Source organism: Rhinopithecus bieti, unplaced genomic scaffold (genome assembly GCF_001698545.2).
Source record: "Rhinopithecus bieti isolate Rb0 unplaced genomic scaffold, ASM169854v2 scaffold_763, whole genome shotgun sequence".
Lineage (NCBI taxonomy): Eukaryota > Metazoa > Chordata > Mammalia > Primates > Cercopithecidae > Rhinopithecus > Rhinopithecus bieti.
This window is the reverse complement of record NW_016803270.1, coordinates 447,751-463,862: the sequence shown is the minus strand read 5'-3', so window position 1 is coordinate 463,862 and position 16,112 is coordinate 447,751. Positions and strand designations below refer to the sequence as shown.

General features: G+C 36.1%; 1 protein-coding gene across 24 annotated transcripts in view; it reads right to left on the bottom strand.

Moving 5' to 3' along the window:
• PARD3 (par-3 family cell polarity regulator) overlaps window positions 1-16,112 on the bottom strand; it is a 724,849-nt gene that overhangs the window by 260,993 nt on the left and 447,744 nt on the right. For 15 of the 24 annotated variants that reach the window (XM_017871440.1, XM_017871462.1, XM_017871451.1 and 12 more), the window contains 4 exons: window positions 15,502-15,884; window positions 10,802-10,941; window positions 7,290-7,418; window positions 4,891-4,929 (listed from right to left, as the gene is read on the bottom strand). In XM_017871440.1, coding sequence (XP_017726929.1) covers window positions 4,891-4,929; window positions 7,290-7,418; window positions 10,802-10,941; window positions 15,502-15,884 — 691 coding nt within the window. The remainder of the gene's footprint in view (window positions 1-4,890; window positions 4,930-7,289; window positions 7,419-10,801; window positions 10,942-15,501; window positions 15,885-16,112) is intronic. The other 9 variants (XM_017871457.1, XM_017871533.1, XM_017871554.1 and 6 more) reach the window with 1 other exon arrangement.

The window sequence follows — 16,112 nt, the reverse complement described above, 5'->3', positions numbered from 1 at the left end:
TATATATATATATATATATAAATTAGGCAGGCATGGTCAGGGGCGCCTGTATTCCCAGCTGCTTGGGAGGCTGAGGCAGGAGAATTGCTTGAGCCTGGGCGGAAGGGCTGCAGTGAGCCGAGATCGAGCCACTGCACTCCAGCCTGGGCAACAGAGTCAGACTCAGTCACACACACACACACACACACACACACACACACACACACACACACACAATATGGCAGCCTACACTTGATCTATTAATAATATAACTGTTAGTAAAATAAACCTAATAAGGCCCATGCTTAATTGCTAGTTCATTAAATTTCTAAGTTGAGGCTATAACCTTTCTGAAGTTAGCCTATCGAGATGGCTTCTGACCTTCAAAAAAGTTCCTAAAGAATCCCCAACGTATCCCTGTGGTTTCTGTAGGGAAAGCCCACTAACATGTTCTAGAATGCATTTTGAATTCTTGAAAGTTAAGCATGTGGCTAGGTGTGGTGGCTCACGCCTGTAGTCTCAGCACTTTGGAAGGCCATGGTGGGCGGATCACTGAAAGTCAGGAGTTCGAGACCAGCCTGACCAACATAGCAAAACTCCGTTCTACTAAAAACACAAACAATTAGCCGGGCTTAGTGGGGCATGCCTGTAATCCCAACTATTCAAAAGGATGAGGCAAAAGAATCGCGTGAACCCAGGAGGCAGAGGCTCCAGTGAGCCAAGATCAGTGAATTTTATTAATAAAGCAAGACAAATGCATTCTACAAATACAAACAAAAAAAGACAAAAATGACAAAGAACTACAAATGGGAGAGAACATTAGTTCCGGTTAGGGTAAGCCTCATGAGATAGGTAGAGGTCAGCAGGATTAGAAGTTGGCGTCCATATGGACAGGCAAAGAAGGTGAGAGCAGCCCAAGTGAGGAGAAAGTATTTGCAAAATTGGTCACTGGGCTGGGAAAGGACAGACGTGTCCATGCAGCAGTTAATGGAAATCAATGGTACTAAACACGTGTTCTAGGAAAGCCTATGTATCAATCCATGAGCAATATAAACAACAACAAAAAAATCAACAAGATCTCTTCCCACTATCTTGACTAATGAGATGGCATCTAACCCTGGATTTCTTTATTGCTTATTTATTTTAATAAAATTCAATCACAGTTTATCAACCTCCAACATGGAACTCATACCGTATTACCTGAAACTATATATGTAGCTTAGCTTTTTTATATTCCCCTTAACATACCAAGCCATATTAAGGAGATATAAAAACTGCCCTGCAGATTCTGGTGTCAGACAACCTGAGTATATTCTGGGCTCTAAGATTTGGAGCGTCCTAAGGTTAATTCTTTGTTCTTCCCCTTTCAATAGGATAATATCACCAACTAAGTCAAGTTTGTCCAACCTGAGACCTGTGGGCCGCATGTAGTCCAGGCTGGCTTTGAATGTGGCCCAACACAAATTCCTACCTAAACTTTCTTAAAACATTATGAAATTTTTGCGATTTATTTATTTATTTGTTGGCTTATCTGCTACCATTAGTGTTAGTGTATTTTATGTGTGGCCCAAGACAATTCTTCCAATGTGGGCCAAGGAAGCCAAAATATTGGACATGCCTGAACCAAGTCATGAACATTTTAAAGATTAAATAAGATAATCCACATAAAGAGTTTCGCACAATAACTGATGAATAAATGCCAGTCATAGATAGGACTGCAATGTTATAAGCAATGTTAAGCATTAGAGGTAAAAGAAACTGTCTTCTATTTTTTGTGAGCCTGTATAAATCACGTATAGTTCCTGATAGAAGTAATGTATCTCCTTCAGGAAAAGAGAAAGAATCATACTGTATGCACAGGTACCATTCCTGTGGTTTAAAGTGGATACAAGATGGTTTGCTCCAAAATCAACCCTGAGAAAGCCCAAAATGAAAGCGGGCATTGGACTTGGATTTGTGGTGAGATCATTACTGCTCCCCTCCTCCCCATTTCTAGGCATTGACAAAATAGGCAAAGATTTCACAGACCTAGAACCTTAAAAAATTCATTAAGAAACACTAATAAAAACAGCAAAAGCCTATCATGGAGTTTTCCTTGAGCAATACTATGTGACAAGAACTAGCAATATTCAAAAAGCCTAAAACAGATCCTTGGCCATCAAAAGGTAGAAAGGCAGAGACTGTACCCCATCAATTTCTTAAATTATCATGTTAATATTAAGCCTTTTACAACTCAAAATGATACTGCATAACTGGAGCATAAAGAGAGGCACAGATGTGAGAGCACGCATAAAAAATTAATAAACAATATTTTAAACTAAACTATGCTTTTAACTTAGTTTGGGAAACTCATATTAGAAAAAAAGTCCAAGTATAACTAGAAGTCAGACACATGTAAAAGTACATACGACTTCCTTTCCTTCTTTTTTTCTTTTTGGAGACAGTGTCTCGTTTTGTCACCCAGGCTGGAGTGCAGTGGCACAATCTCGGCTCACTGCAAGCTCCGCCTCTTGGATTCACGCCACTCTCCTGCCTCAGTCTCCCAAGTAGCTGGGACTACAGGCGTCCGCCACCATGCCCAGCTAATTTTTGTATTTTTAGTAGACACGGGGTTTCACCTTGTTAGCCAGGATGGTCTCAATCTCCTGACCTCGTGATCCACCCACCTCGGCCTCCCAAAGTGCTGGAATTACAGGTGTGAGCCACCGTGCCCAGCATGATTTCCTTTTTTAAGGTGACTCCCAGTTGCCATGTCATGCTACCATAAAGACACAGCTTGTGAACTGAAATGCACCTTGCATTTCATAACAGAATACCACATCAAAAGATGCATCTTTCCCTCTGGTGACTGAGAAGTTCACAGTCGATCATCAGTTTCCTCAACAGGACTGACTACATGTTTTTTGCTGTTTATTTTTAACTTTTTGGTAGAGATGAGGTCTTGCTATGTTGCCCAGGCTGGTCTTAATCTCCTAAGCTCAAGTGATCCTCCCGAAGTGCTAGTATTACAGGTGTGAGCCACTGCACCTGCCACTGACTACATGTTTTGAAAGAACATCCCTATCTTTACTACTTAAAGCATCATTTTCCATCTCAGATTGTCTTAGACATTAATAGATTAGTTTGTGTGCAAAGTCACTGTGTTTTCCAAAATATTCTGATATTTATCCTAAACCATAAAGGAATAGCTCTTCCCCTAAGGATCACATTGTAAATACTTCCTCCTTTTGCATTTATCCTATAACTATTTCATGGTACAGATACCAAACGGGTGTGTGTGTCTGTGTGTGTGTGTAAATGACTGCGGATCTATTTTGTTTTATAGATCTTTTCCATCTACTTTGACATATGGTGCCCATTTACTTTTGTAAGTAAATGGGCAATTGTTATAAATACTATGTAACTTATCCTTTTAAAGTTACTAATTTGAAGTACCTTCTTTAACATACATGCACATACCTATACACATCATGTCTGTTTCTGTAACCCTTAATCTGTTTAAATGATCTATTTGTTTACCACTATAACAATGCCATGCTGTTTTAGGTATTGTAGCTTTACATTATACTCTGCCACAATTACTGTCTTTTCAAAGAGTAGTATAAATTGCTATTGTACCCCATTTATTTAGAATCAATTTGTCCAATTTCCCCTTGTCTAATCTACCCCCAACACATAAATATCAGTGTGATTTTGATTAGATATAATTGCCCTATTTATATTGTAAACCAAAAATTAAAGCTAGGAATTGTCTACAATACACGCTTATTAATGCGGAATATTCTCAAGGTTGTTTACTGATTTTCCTCCAAGATGTAATTTGTCATCCGGTTTCAGAATTGTGGAATATTTATAGGAGGATCACTTGAGCTCAGGAGGTCAAGGCTGCAGTGAGCTGTGAAACATGGTGAGATTCTAGACTTTAAAAAAAAAAAAAGAAGGAATATTTGAAAATAACATTTTGTTTATTAGTTCAAAGTTTTCTGTTTATAAAGCTGTACAGAAAATGAAAACTGTTTATTATGTTATTTCAATTCTTTATATTCTTACTTTTTTTAGTCGACAACGTAAAAATTTTTGGAAAGGGACATACCAACATTACCTACTATGGAAACGACTTTGCTAAAATTTCCATTTATAATAGTTTGAGAATGTTTTTGTGCTATGTAGTTTGATGAAAAAAGGAAACAAGATCCTGATTGTTAGAATTTCTACCATGTCAATATAAAATGCCCTTTTTACTCCCATGTAGCGCATCACCACAGAGACTGATAGAGTGAACCTTCCTTTCATTGTATTATTTCTGCCTGCTGGAACTAAGCTTACTCTTTTATCCCCAGTCTGTCTCAGGACTTGTTTTCTTAACAGGATGCAACTATGCTTGCATTTTAATGTGAGCTGTGAGGCCTTAACTTTTGGTAAGAGAAATTCTCTCTTTTATAGTTATTCTAACAACTATGCTTAGCCTAATACTGACACGTCACTTTAATTTTCCTGGGTATACTTTTTTAACTGTATTCTCTTAGCCCTCCCTTTTTTTCCATGACTGAATCAAGTTTTTTAACTTTTCTTTCCATTTTGTGGCCACTTATAATTGAGCATTTCATAAGTCATGAAATACTCTGCATATATGTAAAACAACTAAGCTTTAGTCCTCATTTTGCAGGTGAATAGGAAATCCCTCTCTTTTTTGTGTCTGTCTGATCAAAATTAATCACAAAATATACTCCATTTTGGGTGGTAACAATAAGTCACCTTAAAATAAGACCACTTTGGCATTTAATAAACCCATGTATTAAATATTATGAGCCAGGAAAAGGCAGGGCAAGTAACTTCATATTAAATTAGTAAGAAGTTAGTTCCATGTATCTTTCCAACATCTCTGCATCCTTCAAAAGACAAAGCTCTTACCGTTTCTTTTGGAATCTGCATCTGGCTTGGCTCTGCATTCTAGAAGAATTGAAGAAAAACATAAATACAGACTGACCAAAGCCATCTTCAACACATAGGGACACAATGATTTATTTTAAAGAAAATTTTGTTGATTCTTAAAATCCACAAAACGTATCAAGGGTAATTATATGATGGCTGATATAATGCTCTGTCTTCCAACCTTTTGCTGATGTGTGTGTTTATGTGTATGTTTTAAGAAATTTTTCTAGATATACATCTTTACTTGCTCATTCATAGTACATCATGAATTTATTATTTGGAGGAAAAGAAGTCTCACCAAACTGCTTTCCTAATCATGGCACTGTTTCTAATTTTGCTTTTAAATTTTCCCAATCAACAAAGTTTTAAGGTACAGAATCATTTGATAGCTAGACCAGATAATAACAGTTTGAACTACCGTCTGAACCACCAGCTTTATACTTTAAAAGGTTGCACAGGAAATAAATGTGATTTTTTTTTCATATAATGTTGACTTGCCTTAATTGCGTAGGAACTTACAAGGATGATTTATAAAAAAGGCACAGATTGATAAAAGTATTTAGATTCAGACACAGAATTTAAACACAGACCCCCCAAACAGAGGAAAATAGTTATGTCTACTAGATTCAAAGATTATTTTTAAATGCCCCCTCCCTTTAAGTTTTCAGGATTTTATTCTTTTAAATTTTGAAAAGCAGCTGCAACATGCATAATAGACTGACGGCCTACTGGCGTACTCCTTAATGAAAAGCTCACAAGCAATAAATTACATAACCAAGAAAAAAAAACAGTAGGTAGCAGAAGGGAAAAACAGAAGCCTGGAAGATCAAAATTGGACAAGAAGAACCTGAATAACCCTAAGCTGGCTATATGCTGGCACTAACTCTGGAAAAGGCTGCTTAAGAGCAGTGTCTAAGCTTTGGCAATCTAATAATGCTAACTAGTGCACTCTGAGACACTGAGGAAGAATGAAAGCTTCAGCAAATCACATGGAAAGCTAGTTGTTTTTTTTTAAGTGCTCATTTACAATTTAATAGAGACATCTCCAGATTTAGGATCAGGTGGCATTTTAAGCTCAAAATTGGATAACAGTGGGGGGAAAACGAAAAACTGAATTTAAATTGAGAAATAATGCATTAAACATTTTAAATATAAAGAAGTTTTCATAATTTATTCAAAATCTACTTAAAACAAAAGTGTTCACTTTTCAACCCTATCACAGTCTGAAATTTCCACAAAATCCACATTAAGTTTTAAGACAAGTGTGTAACCAGGGGATGAGATATTATGACTAAAATTTACTTTCATTTATAATATTTATAGAAATATATAGTTTATATAGAGAACAAAATATAGTTATTGTATGTATAAATAAAATATAAATTTTATCATAACACATCCATACTTTAAGACAGAACTTAAGAGAATTTGGGCTATATGATAAATTTGGAAACCTCATTCCTAAAACCTTGTCACTCTAGATTATACAAATTAATTTTTGTTTAGAGCTAAGAGCTAGATGAAGAGGATGTATTCCAAAAGGATCCAAGTAGAATCTGTTTTGAAATATTTAAAATACCACTTGTACTTGAAATAAAACAACTTTCTTACCACATTAGAAGACAAAGGCAACTCCGCCAATTATGTCATTTTTATATATAAATGAAACCTAGCACTTTTGCAGAAAAACACTCAGAACATGTACATCTAAGACATTTATTTCATTCACACCAATACCATGTAAATCTTCATATGTATTAATGTATGCATGGAAAGTGAAGGAGATACGTTGCAAAAGTTGTAAATGTCTTTTCACTTCCTTCATTTATGTCATCCTAAATAACATGACCTATATTTGTATAATTAATAGCCATGAGGCTTATTGCCACTTAGGGGTTTTTATTTTTAATAATATTTTTTTAAAAGGTACTCCTTTTCACACAACAGTAAGGAAGCAAGCATCTGTTTGGCTTACTGACACGTACTATGAAAATTTGAAATATGAAAATTTGTCATATGTAGTGTGGAAGATGGCAAGCTTTCAGCGACAGTCTGTGGAGTGACAGTTCTGAAATAATCAGCGTCTCTGTATTCAGTCAGTCCATCTGAGGGTGTACAGTGATGAACATTTGATGCCCTCGAAAATATCCCTACAGTCTGATGTTTAAATACCCCTCCATTCATTACTGAGGATATCCATTTCTGAAATGAAGGGAGTATTAGAGAAAAGAATGTTTGTATTCAGTGAGGGCTGAAAGATATGTAAGATCTAGAAACTCCTTGGAAAATGTCTCAATAAACATTTGCCACCAGACAACTAACCCAGACCCCTGGCTGCTGCATATCAGAAATCTTTCATCTACTCTAAATTTACACACCAGTTCCCTTGGGTGGAAGGCGTCTTCCTGGCGAAAGACCAGAAGGCTCACAGTTCCTTCCATCTTGGTGCTTCTCAACAGGGAAACAACTTCCTCTTGGGATTTGCCCGCTAAATCTACTCCATTTACCTAAAACAAAACAAAACAAAAGTTTTCAGCTGTAATCCTGTGGAAACAACAGGAAAAAAACACACACACACTCTAGGACTAGCCATATCTGCTATGGAACATAACTCATTTCACACACAATTCTGCCATGATCTGGGAACCACTAAGACTTTGTGAATAATAAAGAAACTAAGACCAGATACCTGGAAGTAAGAAAGGAAGTTGTGAGTCTTTTAGTGTTTGTCATTAAACCCAAAGTGACAATCACCAGGGCACTGACAAGTAACAAGTAATAAATAATTCAAAAATGTCAAGTTAACACAAAACTTACTGGCTTAGAACTGAGATATTTTGATAGCCTTGTGCATCATAGATTTTCTTATACCAAAATAAAAAGTTGTTGCTCTTATAAAGATTAATAAAACACACCAAAATATTTTGGTACAGTATTTTCACTTTCAATGAAATTTTGCTGATAAATATAATAAAATGTTTACCTCTAAAAGGTAAACATTAAACACAGCTACAAAACAATATTTTTTAGTAGGGAAGCAATTTCACATGACATTTTTTCAATGTTATGAGAGAATTCAAGCAGGAAAAAAATTTAAAACAACTTGTTCTTACGGAATCTTTTATCTAACAGGAAGTATAACATCATTATCAGAAAGCACTATATATTCCACAGAAATGAGAGCATATGTTTCCTTTAAAAGGTGTTCTACAATTTTTTCTTTAGACAAAAATGACATTTTGTCCAAGGCAAATAAGTTTATAACTTAAATTGCAGTATCAAAATTTTCCTGTAGTTAAAATATATTTCAGAACATTTCCCCTTCTGAAAAAAAATCAACCTCATATAGCTCAAGGTACTACTATTAAGGAATTGCAGACAGGAGGACTGAATTCAAGTCCCAGCGGAGACTTACAAAATAAAACAAGCTACGACTACACACATGGGCTAATGTACCACTCAATTTATACCCCCAGGACAAGCGGCCTTTTCAGGAAGCAGGACCCTAAACATAATTTGTACTCAAACAAAAGAAAGTGAAAAAAAATCTAGATGATTAAGTCACTTGATACTTAAATTTTCTCTGTATGATTCTAATTATCTGGACACTCAGAGAAAATGCACATAAGTATCAATAGTGTATAGCTGCAACTGCAGATACTAGAAGGTTGGGCTTAAAACATGCAAAAAAGAAGTTTCCATTTTAACACAAAGATGACAGCTATGGAAATAAAGCCTAACCCTAAAGACATACAGGTTGCAGGTCTTTCTCATTGTTTTAAAATAAAAAGGTTTTTCTGATATGTTGAAAGTAAAGAGATTATGTAATAAAAGAAAAAAGTGACTCAATAATAAAGCAATTATCTTTAGAAAGAAAGACCGAGAGAGCCAGAAAAGGACAGACATATTTTTTTGGACTTAGAAGACCGAAGGACTGAATTCAAGTCCCAGCGAAGACTCTTACAAATAAAACAAGCTATGACTGCAGACACAGGCTAAAGTACTACTCAATTTATACCCCCAGGACAAGTGACTTTTCCACGAAGCAGGACCCTAAACATAATTTGTACTCAAACATCTGTTACTTCATTTCTAACAGTGCCTATTTAACATACATTGTCCCATGCACAGGACCAAAACAGTGGGAATAAAATGTAAAGGACCTAGGTCCCAAATGTAGACATGGAAAAAAATATGGATGGTATCCCTCTCCTCCCCTACTTTACAAAAATTCTTCAGGAAAACTCAATCTGGAGAAATATAAACCATATATGAAACTATAAGAAAAAAGGATAGTGTGGTAAAAGTTTACCTTAGCATTAATATTTGAATATTAGTTAATTAGGAAATGCAGTATCTGCTAATAAAATACAGACTGTATTTTCTGAAAAAAAAAAACTAAGAAAATGGTTAAAATATATTTTCAATTTCCGTTTTCTCTTTTATGTGCAAATCATCAAACACAAATTATGTATGTTAATGTATTTCCACCAAGGCAGCTTCAAATACCAATGAACCCAAACTCATAAGACATAGAAAAAAATTTCAAAAATGATTTTTTTCTTTCCTGACATTTGACTCTTATTTCTCAATTTATTCTCCATGCTGCCATTTCAAGATTTCCTTGCTCCTCTTATCAAGACACACTGTTTTCATTTATTTCATCTGTCTCTGTTCCGAATACAAAGTGGATAATGTTTCCATATTGCCAGATATAAATATAAAGTCATCTAGAAATGTAACCTTATAGATATTTTATATGACAAAATGTTACTCATAAACCAAATGTCTGAGTAACTAAAAGTTTATAACTAAACTAAATGGGGCTGGGCATGGTGGCCGACGCCTGTAATCCCAGCATTTTGGGAGGCCAAGGCAGGAGTTCAAGGCCAGCCTGGCCAATGTGGTGAAACCCTGTCTCTATGAAAATACAAAAAATAGCCAGGCATGGCGGTGCACACCTGTAGTCCCAGCTACCAGGGAGGCTGAGGCAGGAGAATNTTATTCTCCATGCTGCCATTTCAAGATTTCCTTGCTCCTCTTATCAAGACACACTGTTTTCATTTATTTCATCTGTCTCTGTTCCGAATACAAAGTGGATAATGTTTCCATATTGCCAGATATAAATATAAAGTCATCTAGAAATGTAACCTTATAGATATTTTATATGACAAAATGTTACTCATAAACCAAATGTCTGAGTAACTAAAAGTTTATAACTAAACTAAATGGGGCTGGGCATGGTGGCCGACGCCTGTAATCCCAGCATTTTGGGAGGCCAAGGCAGGAGTTCAAGGCCAGCCTGGCCAATGTGGTGAAACCCTGTCTCTATGAAAAATACAAAAAATAGCCAGGCATGGCGGTGCACACCTGTAGTCCCAGCTACCAGGGAGGCTGAGGCAGGAGAATCACTTGAACCCAGAAGGCAGAGGCTGCAGTAAGCCGAGATTGTGCCACTGCACTCCAGCCTGGGCGACAGAGTGAGACTCCATCTCATTAAAAAAAAAAAAAAAAAAAAAAAATAAATGGAAAGATTAATTTCTCATCAGATAACACGGAAAAAAGAGCTGGGCACGATGGCTCACACCTGTAATTCAAGCACACTGGGAGGTAGGAGGATCACTTGAGGCGAGCAATTCAAGCAATTCAAGACCAGCTAGGGCAACATAACAAGACACTGTCTCTACAAAAAATTTTAACAACTAAAAAAAATATATATATAAAAGATAACATGGAAAATTTAAACGTAAAACAGAAACACATTTTGTGACGCATACTTCCGCTAAAATGTATATAATTTCATATTGTATGAAAATGTTTTTAAAAGTTGGCTCCTGGAACTGGAACATTTCCAGAATTAGGGAACATCCTGCTTGGGGATATCGCTTACCTCTATAAGTCTGTCTCCTGCCTTAAGTCGGCCATCCTGAATGGCCGCTCCCCGGGGGAGGATGTTCTTCACATAGATTGGAGCTGAGCCACCTATTGTTACATCTCTGGAAGTGATGCTGAATCCCAAACCTTCTGTACCTAGGTATGTGAAGGGGAAGAAAAGTAAATAAAATGAGATATCTTGAATTTTACAAGTGTATTGCACTAGTATACTCAACTCAACTTGACATTTTGTAACTTTCACAATGGTCTACATTTCTTTTAATACTTTAAAAGTTGTAATGAAATTGTTCAAAATAGACTAAATTGTGGAAGGTTTAAATGGTTTGCATATCAACAGTTATTAATCTAAGAAGAAACAGCAATCTTCTCAAAGACAAATATGACTGCTAAAAGTTGTTAAATCAATGTAAATCTTTGAACAGGAAATTCACTACATGAAGAAAGAAAAAACTTCTGTTAAGACCCACCAAAAAAAAAAAAAAAGACCCACAGTACCTCAAAACTCAAATATTATTGTGCAATAATGACATCCAAATTTCAAGGGTAAGAGGTATGAGCAAGGGAGACAAAAATGTCCAGGAAGATGTAAAGGAATAGTGAAATGAGAGATCTCTCTACATAGAGGTAATGGAACCTCCCCAAATCATAATTATTCAAAGCAATTTACTAAGAGGATAAACCAGGAACCATATTATTCTTTGCCTAGTTCACTTCTAATTCACCTAAATCTTACCATGTATATTTCCTTCCCCATCCCCTACTCCCAAAAAAGGCAAATTACTCAGTGAAGACTCCATCTCAGATCATGGGTACCAAATCTGGGGATCATCATATATGTTTAAAGGTACTAAATGAATGATGCATTTATAAATTACTCTGATGATTCACAGAATTTAAATTCTCATTTCTTTGGCAGCTTTCTTGACAGGCAGTCTTATATGCTCAATACAATGCAGAAAAGCATTTATATGTCACTTGAATCAACATGCAATAAGCCAACATGTGCCCAGGAAAAACTGGGAAGATAATGATACATTTCCAATGAATCAAAAAATCTTTACAATCGTGATTTCTACCTAAGCTTTTTTTAAAATGTTACTTCTTAAGATATTAGTTTCCATTTCAGTTAAAATACTGTTAAGTCAAATGCTTGCTCATTATGGGAAGAATAAAGAGATCTGTAAAGCTGAAAAATCTAGAAAAGAGCATATTAATCTGATACCTCACTCAGTATAAAACTGTAATGAAAAGTATAAAATATAAGTGAACAAAAAAATGGATGAATAAAAATGTAGATTAAAGAAACATTGAAGGAGAAATAAAGAAAACACTCCATAATTATTCCTGTAGCAAAACCTACCAGAGTTATTCTCAACATCAAACAAAGCATTCATTTACTTCTAGTCTGAAGTCACTTTAGGGTGCCTGGGCTATTAATATTTCTGACGTCTTCCATGCTGAACACCTGAATGGCATATTGTTTATATGAAATGTCTGTAATTGCTCTGCGGAGATTTTTCCATATGTCTCTGCTTTCACGAAACTCTAATGACTTGCAATAACATTTATTAAGAAAGAACTCTTTTTTTTTTTTTGAGACGGAGTCTCGCTCTGTCGCCCAGGCTGGAGTGCAGTGGCTGGACCTCAGCTCACTGCAAGCTCCGCCTCCCGGGTTTATCCCACTCTCCTGCCTCAGCCTCCCGCGTGGCTGGGACTACAGGCGCCCGCCACCTCGCCCGGCTAGTTTTTTGTATTTCTTTTAGTAGAGACGGAGTTTCACCGTGTTAGCCAGGATGGTCTCGATCTCCTGACCTCGTGATCCACCCGTCTCGGCCTCCCAAAGTGCTGGGATTACAGACTTGAGCCACCGCGCCCGGCCAAGAATTCTTAATTACTCTCCTTTTGCAATACTAATTTCTTTGAACTATGAATGCTGACTGTTGTAGAAACCTCAATACTATTAAAATATCAGCAATAACCCCTAAATCTGTAAGCTAAAAGCTCAGGCAATGACCTTTCAAGGAAAGATAAGTAGATATCAATTTTCATTTAACAAAGCCAACAAAACTCTGCACTGACTGAAACAGATTACTGACCTTCTCCTCTGACTTTATTAAAAAGCTAATTTCTACAAAAGAGCAGGGTATTTGAGCATACCAAAATGACAATAAATATTAAGAAATCATAATTATGGAAGCAAGTACACTGGGGCTATTCTGTTGTCATGTTATATAATATAGATCCAAAATTAGGCCAAAGAATCATTATACTGACATCTTTTTTTGTACTAAGAGTTGATCCCAGTTTTTGAAGAATTGCTGCCACTCAAAGCACATTAGCTCACTTTGAACTGAATCTGAAGTTTAACACTGACACACCCTATGTTTTTAATGCACTTCACTAATAAATGTAATAACTGGTAAGAACAAATCTGCTAGCTACAAGGAAAGCCTGTTCAATTCTCCTACAATCATTATTATTAAAATATATGCATTTAGTCCTAATCAAAGATAATCTGCATTCTTCCCCACATTTATACTAAACACAATTTTTATATAAAATATTTGTAAGTATTGGCGGCATGCACAAGCAGCATGTGTTTTTTGTCATACACTCTCACAGTTGGTAAATTAAAATCAAGATAGATCTATGGGACTCTATATCATTAAGATTACTCAAGGTCTGAAAAACACTTAAAACCATTGTTTCTCCTTACAGTGATTAAGCACAATCTTTCTAAATTAGCTTGTGTAAATGCAATCATATTTTTCATTAAATGCTATTAAAATAAAATCTGTATTCAAAACAATGGTACTTTTAGTGGCAAATCACTTCATTTAAAAGTTCATGTTATATCATGATTTGTCAAATATCCTAATTTTGAAAACTGTAATTAACTAAATCAATACTGCTGTATCTGTATAAAAAGGAAAAGATATTTATGAACCAATATCTTTATGACAGTGGTGAAGCAAAATACTATACCTTTTAGAGATCTCAAGCAGAATTTTATTTTTTATACAACTCTATTTGTGGTTCTTGATATGTTTTTGGTTAAAAACAAGGGCCTGTCATTTAAGTAGAGCAAAAGGAGGAAAGAGGATGATATTTCTCTCATTGAGGAAGTGACAGAGCCAAAGGGGTTTCTGTTGATATGCCTCTGTGTTTGTAAGGAGGCAAGCTGTCAATTCCTGATCATGTCAATCCAGTATTTAGAGCTTAAAAGCCAGCAACCAGAAAAAGAAACTTGAGGTTCACATAAAGTTCAATGAAAGAATATGATTTAGAAAGGAAACAGCAGTCTCAGCGTTTACAACCTTGTAAATGCTACCCCAAATGGAAAGAAGAATGGTCTGAATATCTGGATATGGAAAACATTCTAGTAAGAATCTGTGGCCAACATCCGCATGACCTGAGGAAATAATGAACCTCTCTTGGAATCATTTCCATCCAACTATAAGAGTTGATGGTTTAGCCTATAAAAATAAATATTCTTTATAATAATACCATTTTGAAAGACATGATTTAAAAATATATCAAAATGATCAGCTAAAATGGATCATGAACAGTAAAAGTGTATCTTGGTGCCTGGACCAAACACTGGGTGAAAATCATAAAGTCAAGTCCAATAGTTTGCACTCAACTTTGAAGGAGGCAAACTGCAAGAACATGCTCTCTATACACAGAGATCCACTGTATACAGGAAGGGTACTAAAATACATAAATGGCTGAAAGATGCATGAAGATTCGGTAATCGCCATCATGACTTCCACATAAGAAAGAGAAGCAGGCCTGGACATGGTGGCTCACTCCATAATCCCAGCACTTTGGGAATCCGAGGTAGAAGGACTACTTGAGGCCAGGAGTTCCAGATCAACCTGGGCAACATGGCAAGACTCCATCACTACAAAAAATTTTTAAATTTTAAATGAGATGGGCATGGTGGCATGTGCCTCTAGTCCCAGCACTTGGAAGGCTGACGTGGGGTGCTGTGGGCTACAGTGAGCTATGATTGTGCCACTGCACTATAGTCTGGGCAACAAAGCAAGGCCCTGTCTCAAAAAATAAATAAATAAACAAATAAAAGAGAGAAGAGAAAAAGGAGAGAAAAGGAAAAGAAAAGAAAAAAAGAAAGGGAAGTAATGCAGTAAAGAAAACAAAAGACAAGAGCCAATGGCCTGGCTTCTCAGCAACCTACTATAAACTCCTGGCAGCCTCAAACAAATCAGTTCCTCCCCACACCAAATACTGGGATTGATGTGCACTAACTCTCAAGTCCTCTTTGAGGGCTGGACTTAGACAGCAAATGGGGCAGTCAAAATGGTCAAACCCTTACTATTGTTCTGTGTTTGATATTAATGTCCTGAAGCTATTTTCATTCACAATCAAAAATTTTACTGCAGTAGTAGCTGCTATCTTCTTCTCATAGACATATTTTAAAGCCTTATTCTCTGCACTTTTACATTTTAATTTCTACAGAGCAAAATAAACCTGAGACATTTAAGAAATACAATTTTAAACATGTTAAAAGGTAAGTAGCTTTTAAAAATCTATCAGTTCTTTCACAAAATAATGAGATAAGACTCAGGGTGCTTTGGGTTAGTAGGTTGACTTTTAAAATAAATTCCATTTCAACCCTTGTGTGTTGCTACTAAGAAAAGAAATTCCACAAAACAAAAACAAGATAGGTTATACCTTTCTTAAGCTGGATATTAAGCCTCTTGCCTATTTTTTTGGTGTTATAACCACTGCTTAAAGTCGCACTAAATACATTCTGAGGTGCTGAGGCTGGAGCGGATGGCGGTTTTCCCGAGGGGTGTGCACTATGAGGTAGTCGTGAGTGAGAGTCTATCTGCTCAGGCGGGTGGTTCAGTCGGGGTGCTCTCTGCACCGTGTGAAGCCCTGCACTGTTCACACTCCTGTTGTCAATATACTGGCTGTCAGGGCTAAAACGGCTTGAATAGTAATTGTTCTTCTCACTTTGAGATAGTTGTTCATACTGTTCTTTATTTGCTGCAGGAACCACATGGAACCAAATGATGGGTGTACGCATGGCTTGGCGAAACATATGTTGTGCTCTGGATTTGAGAAAGAATAGAAAATTAGCAAATTAAGACTGGCAGACTAGAAGATATTATGAGCTTAATTAAGTATACTAATTAAGCAATAAGAACTGACAGGCTGTTGAAATTGAAAAGCAAAATTCTAATAACCCATTTATCAATCAAGTTTGTAGCTCTGATCTACGAATAGCTGTTTCTTCAAATATAAATTTCTCATTGTCTCAATAAAAATAGAAAAATTAT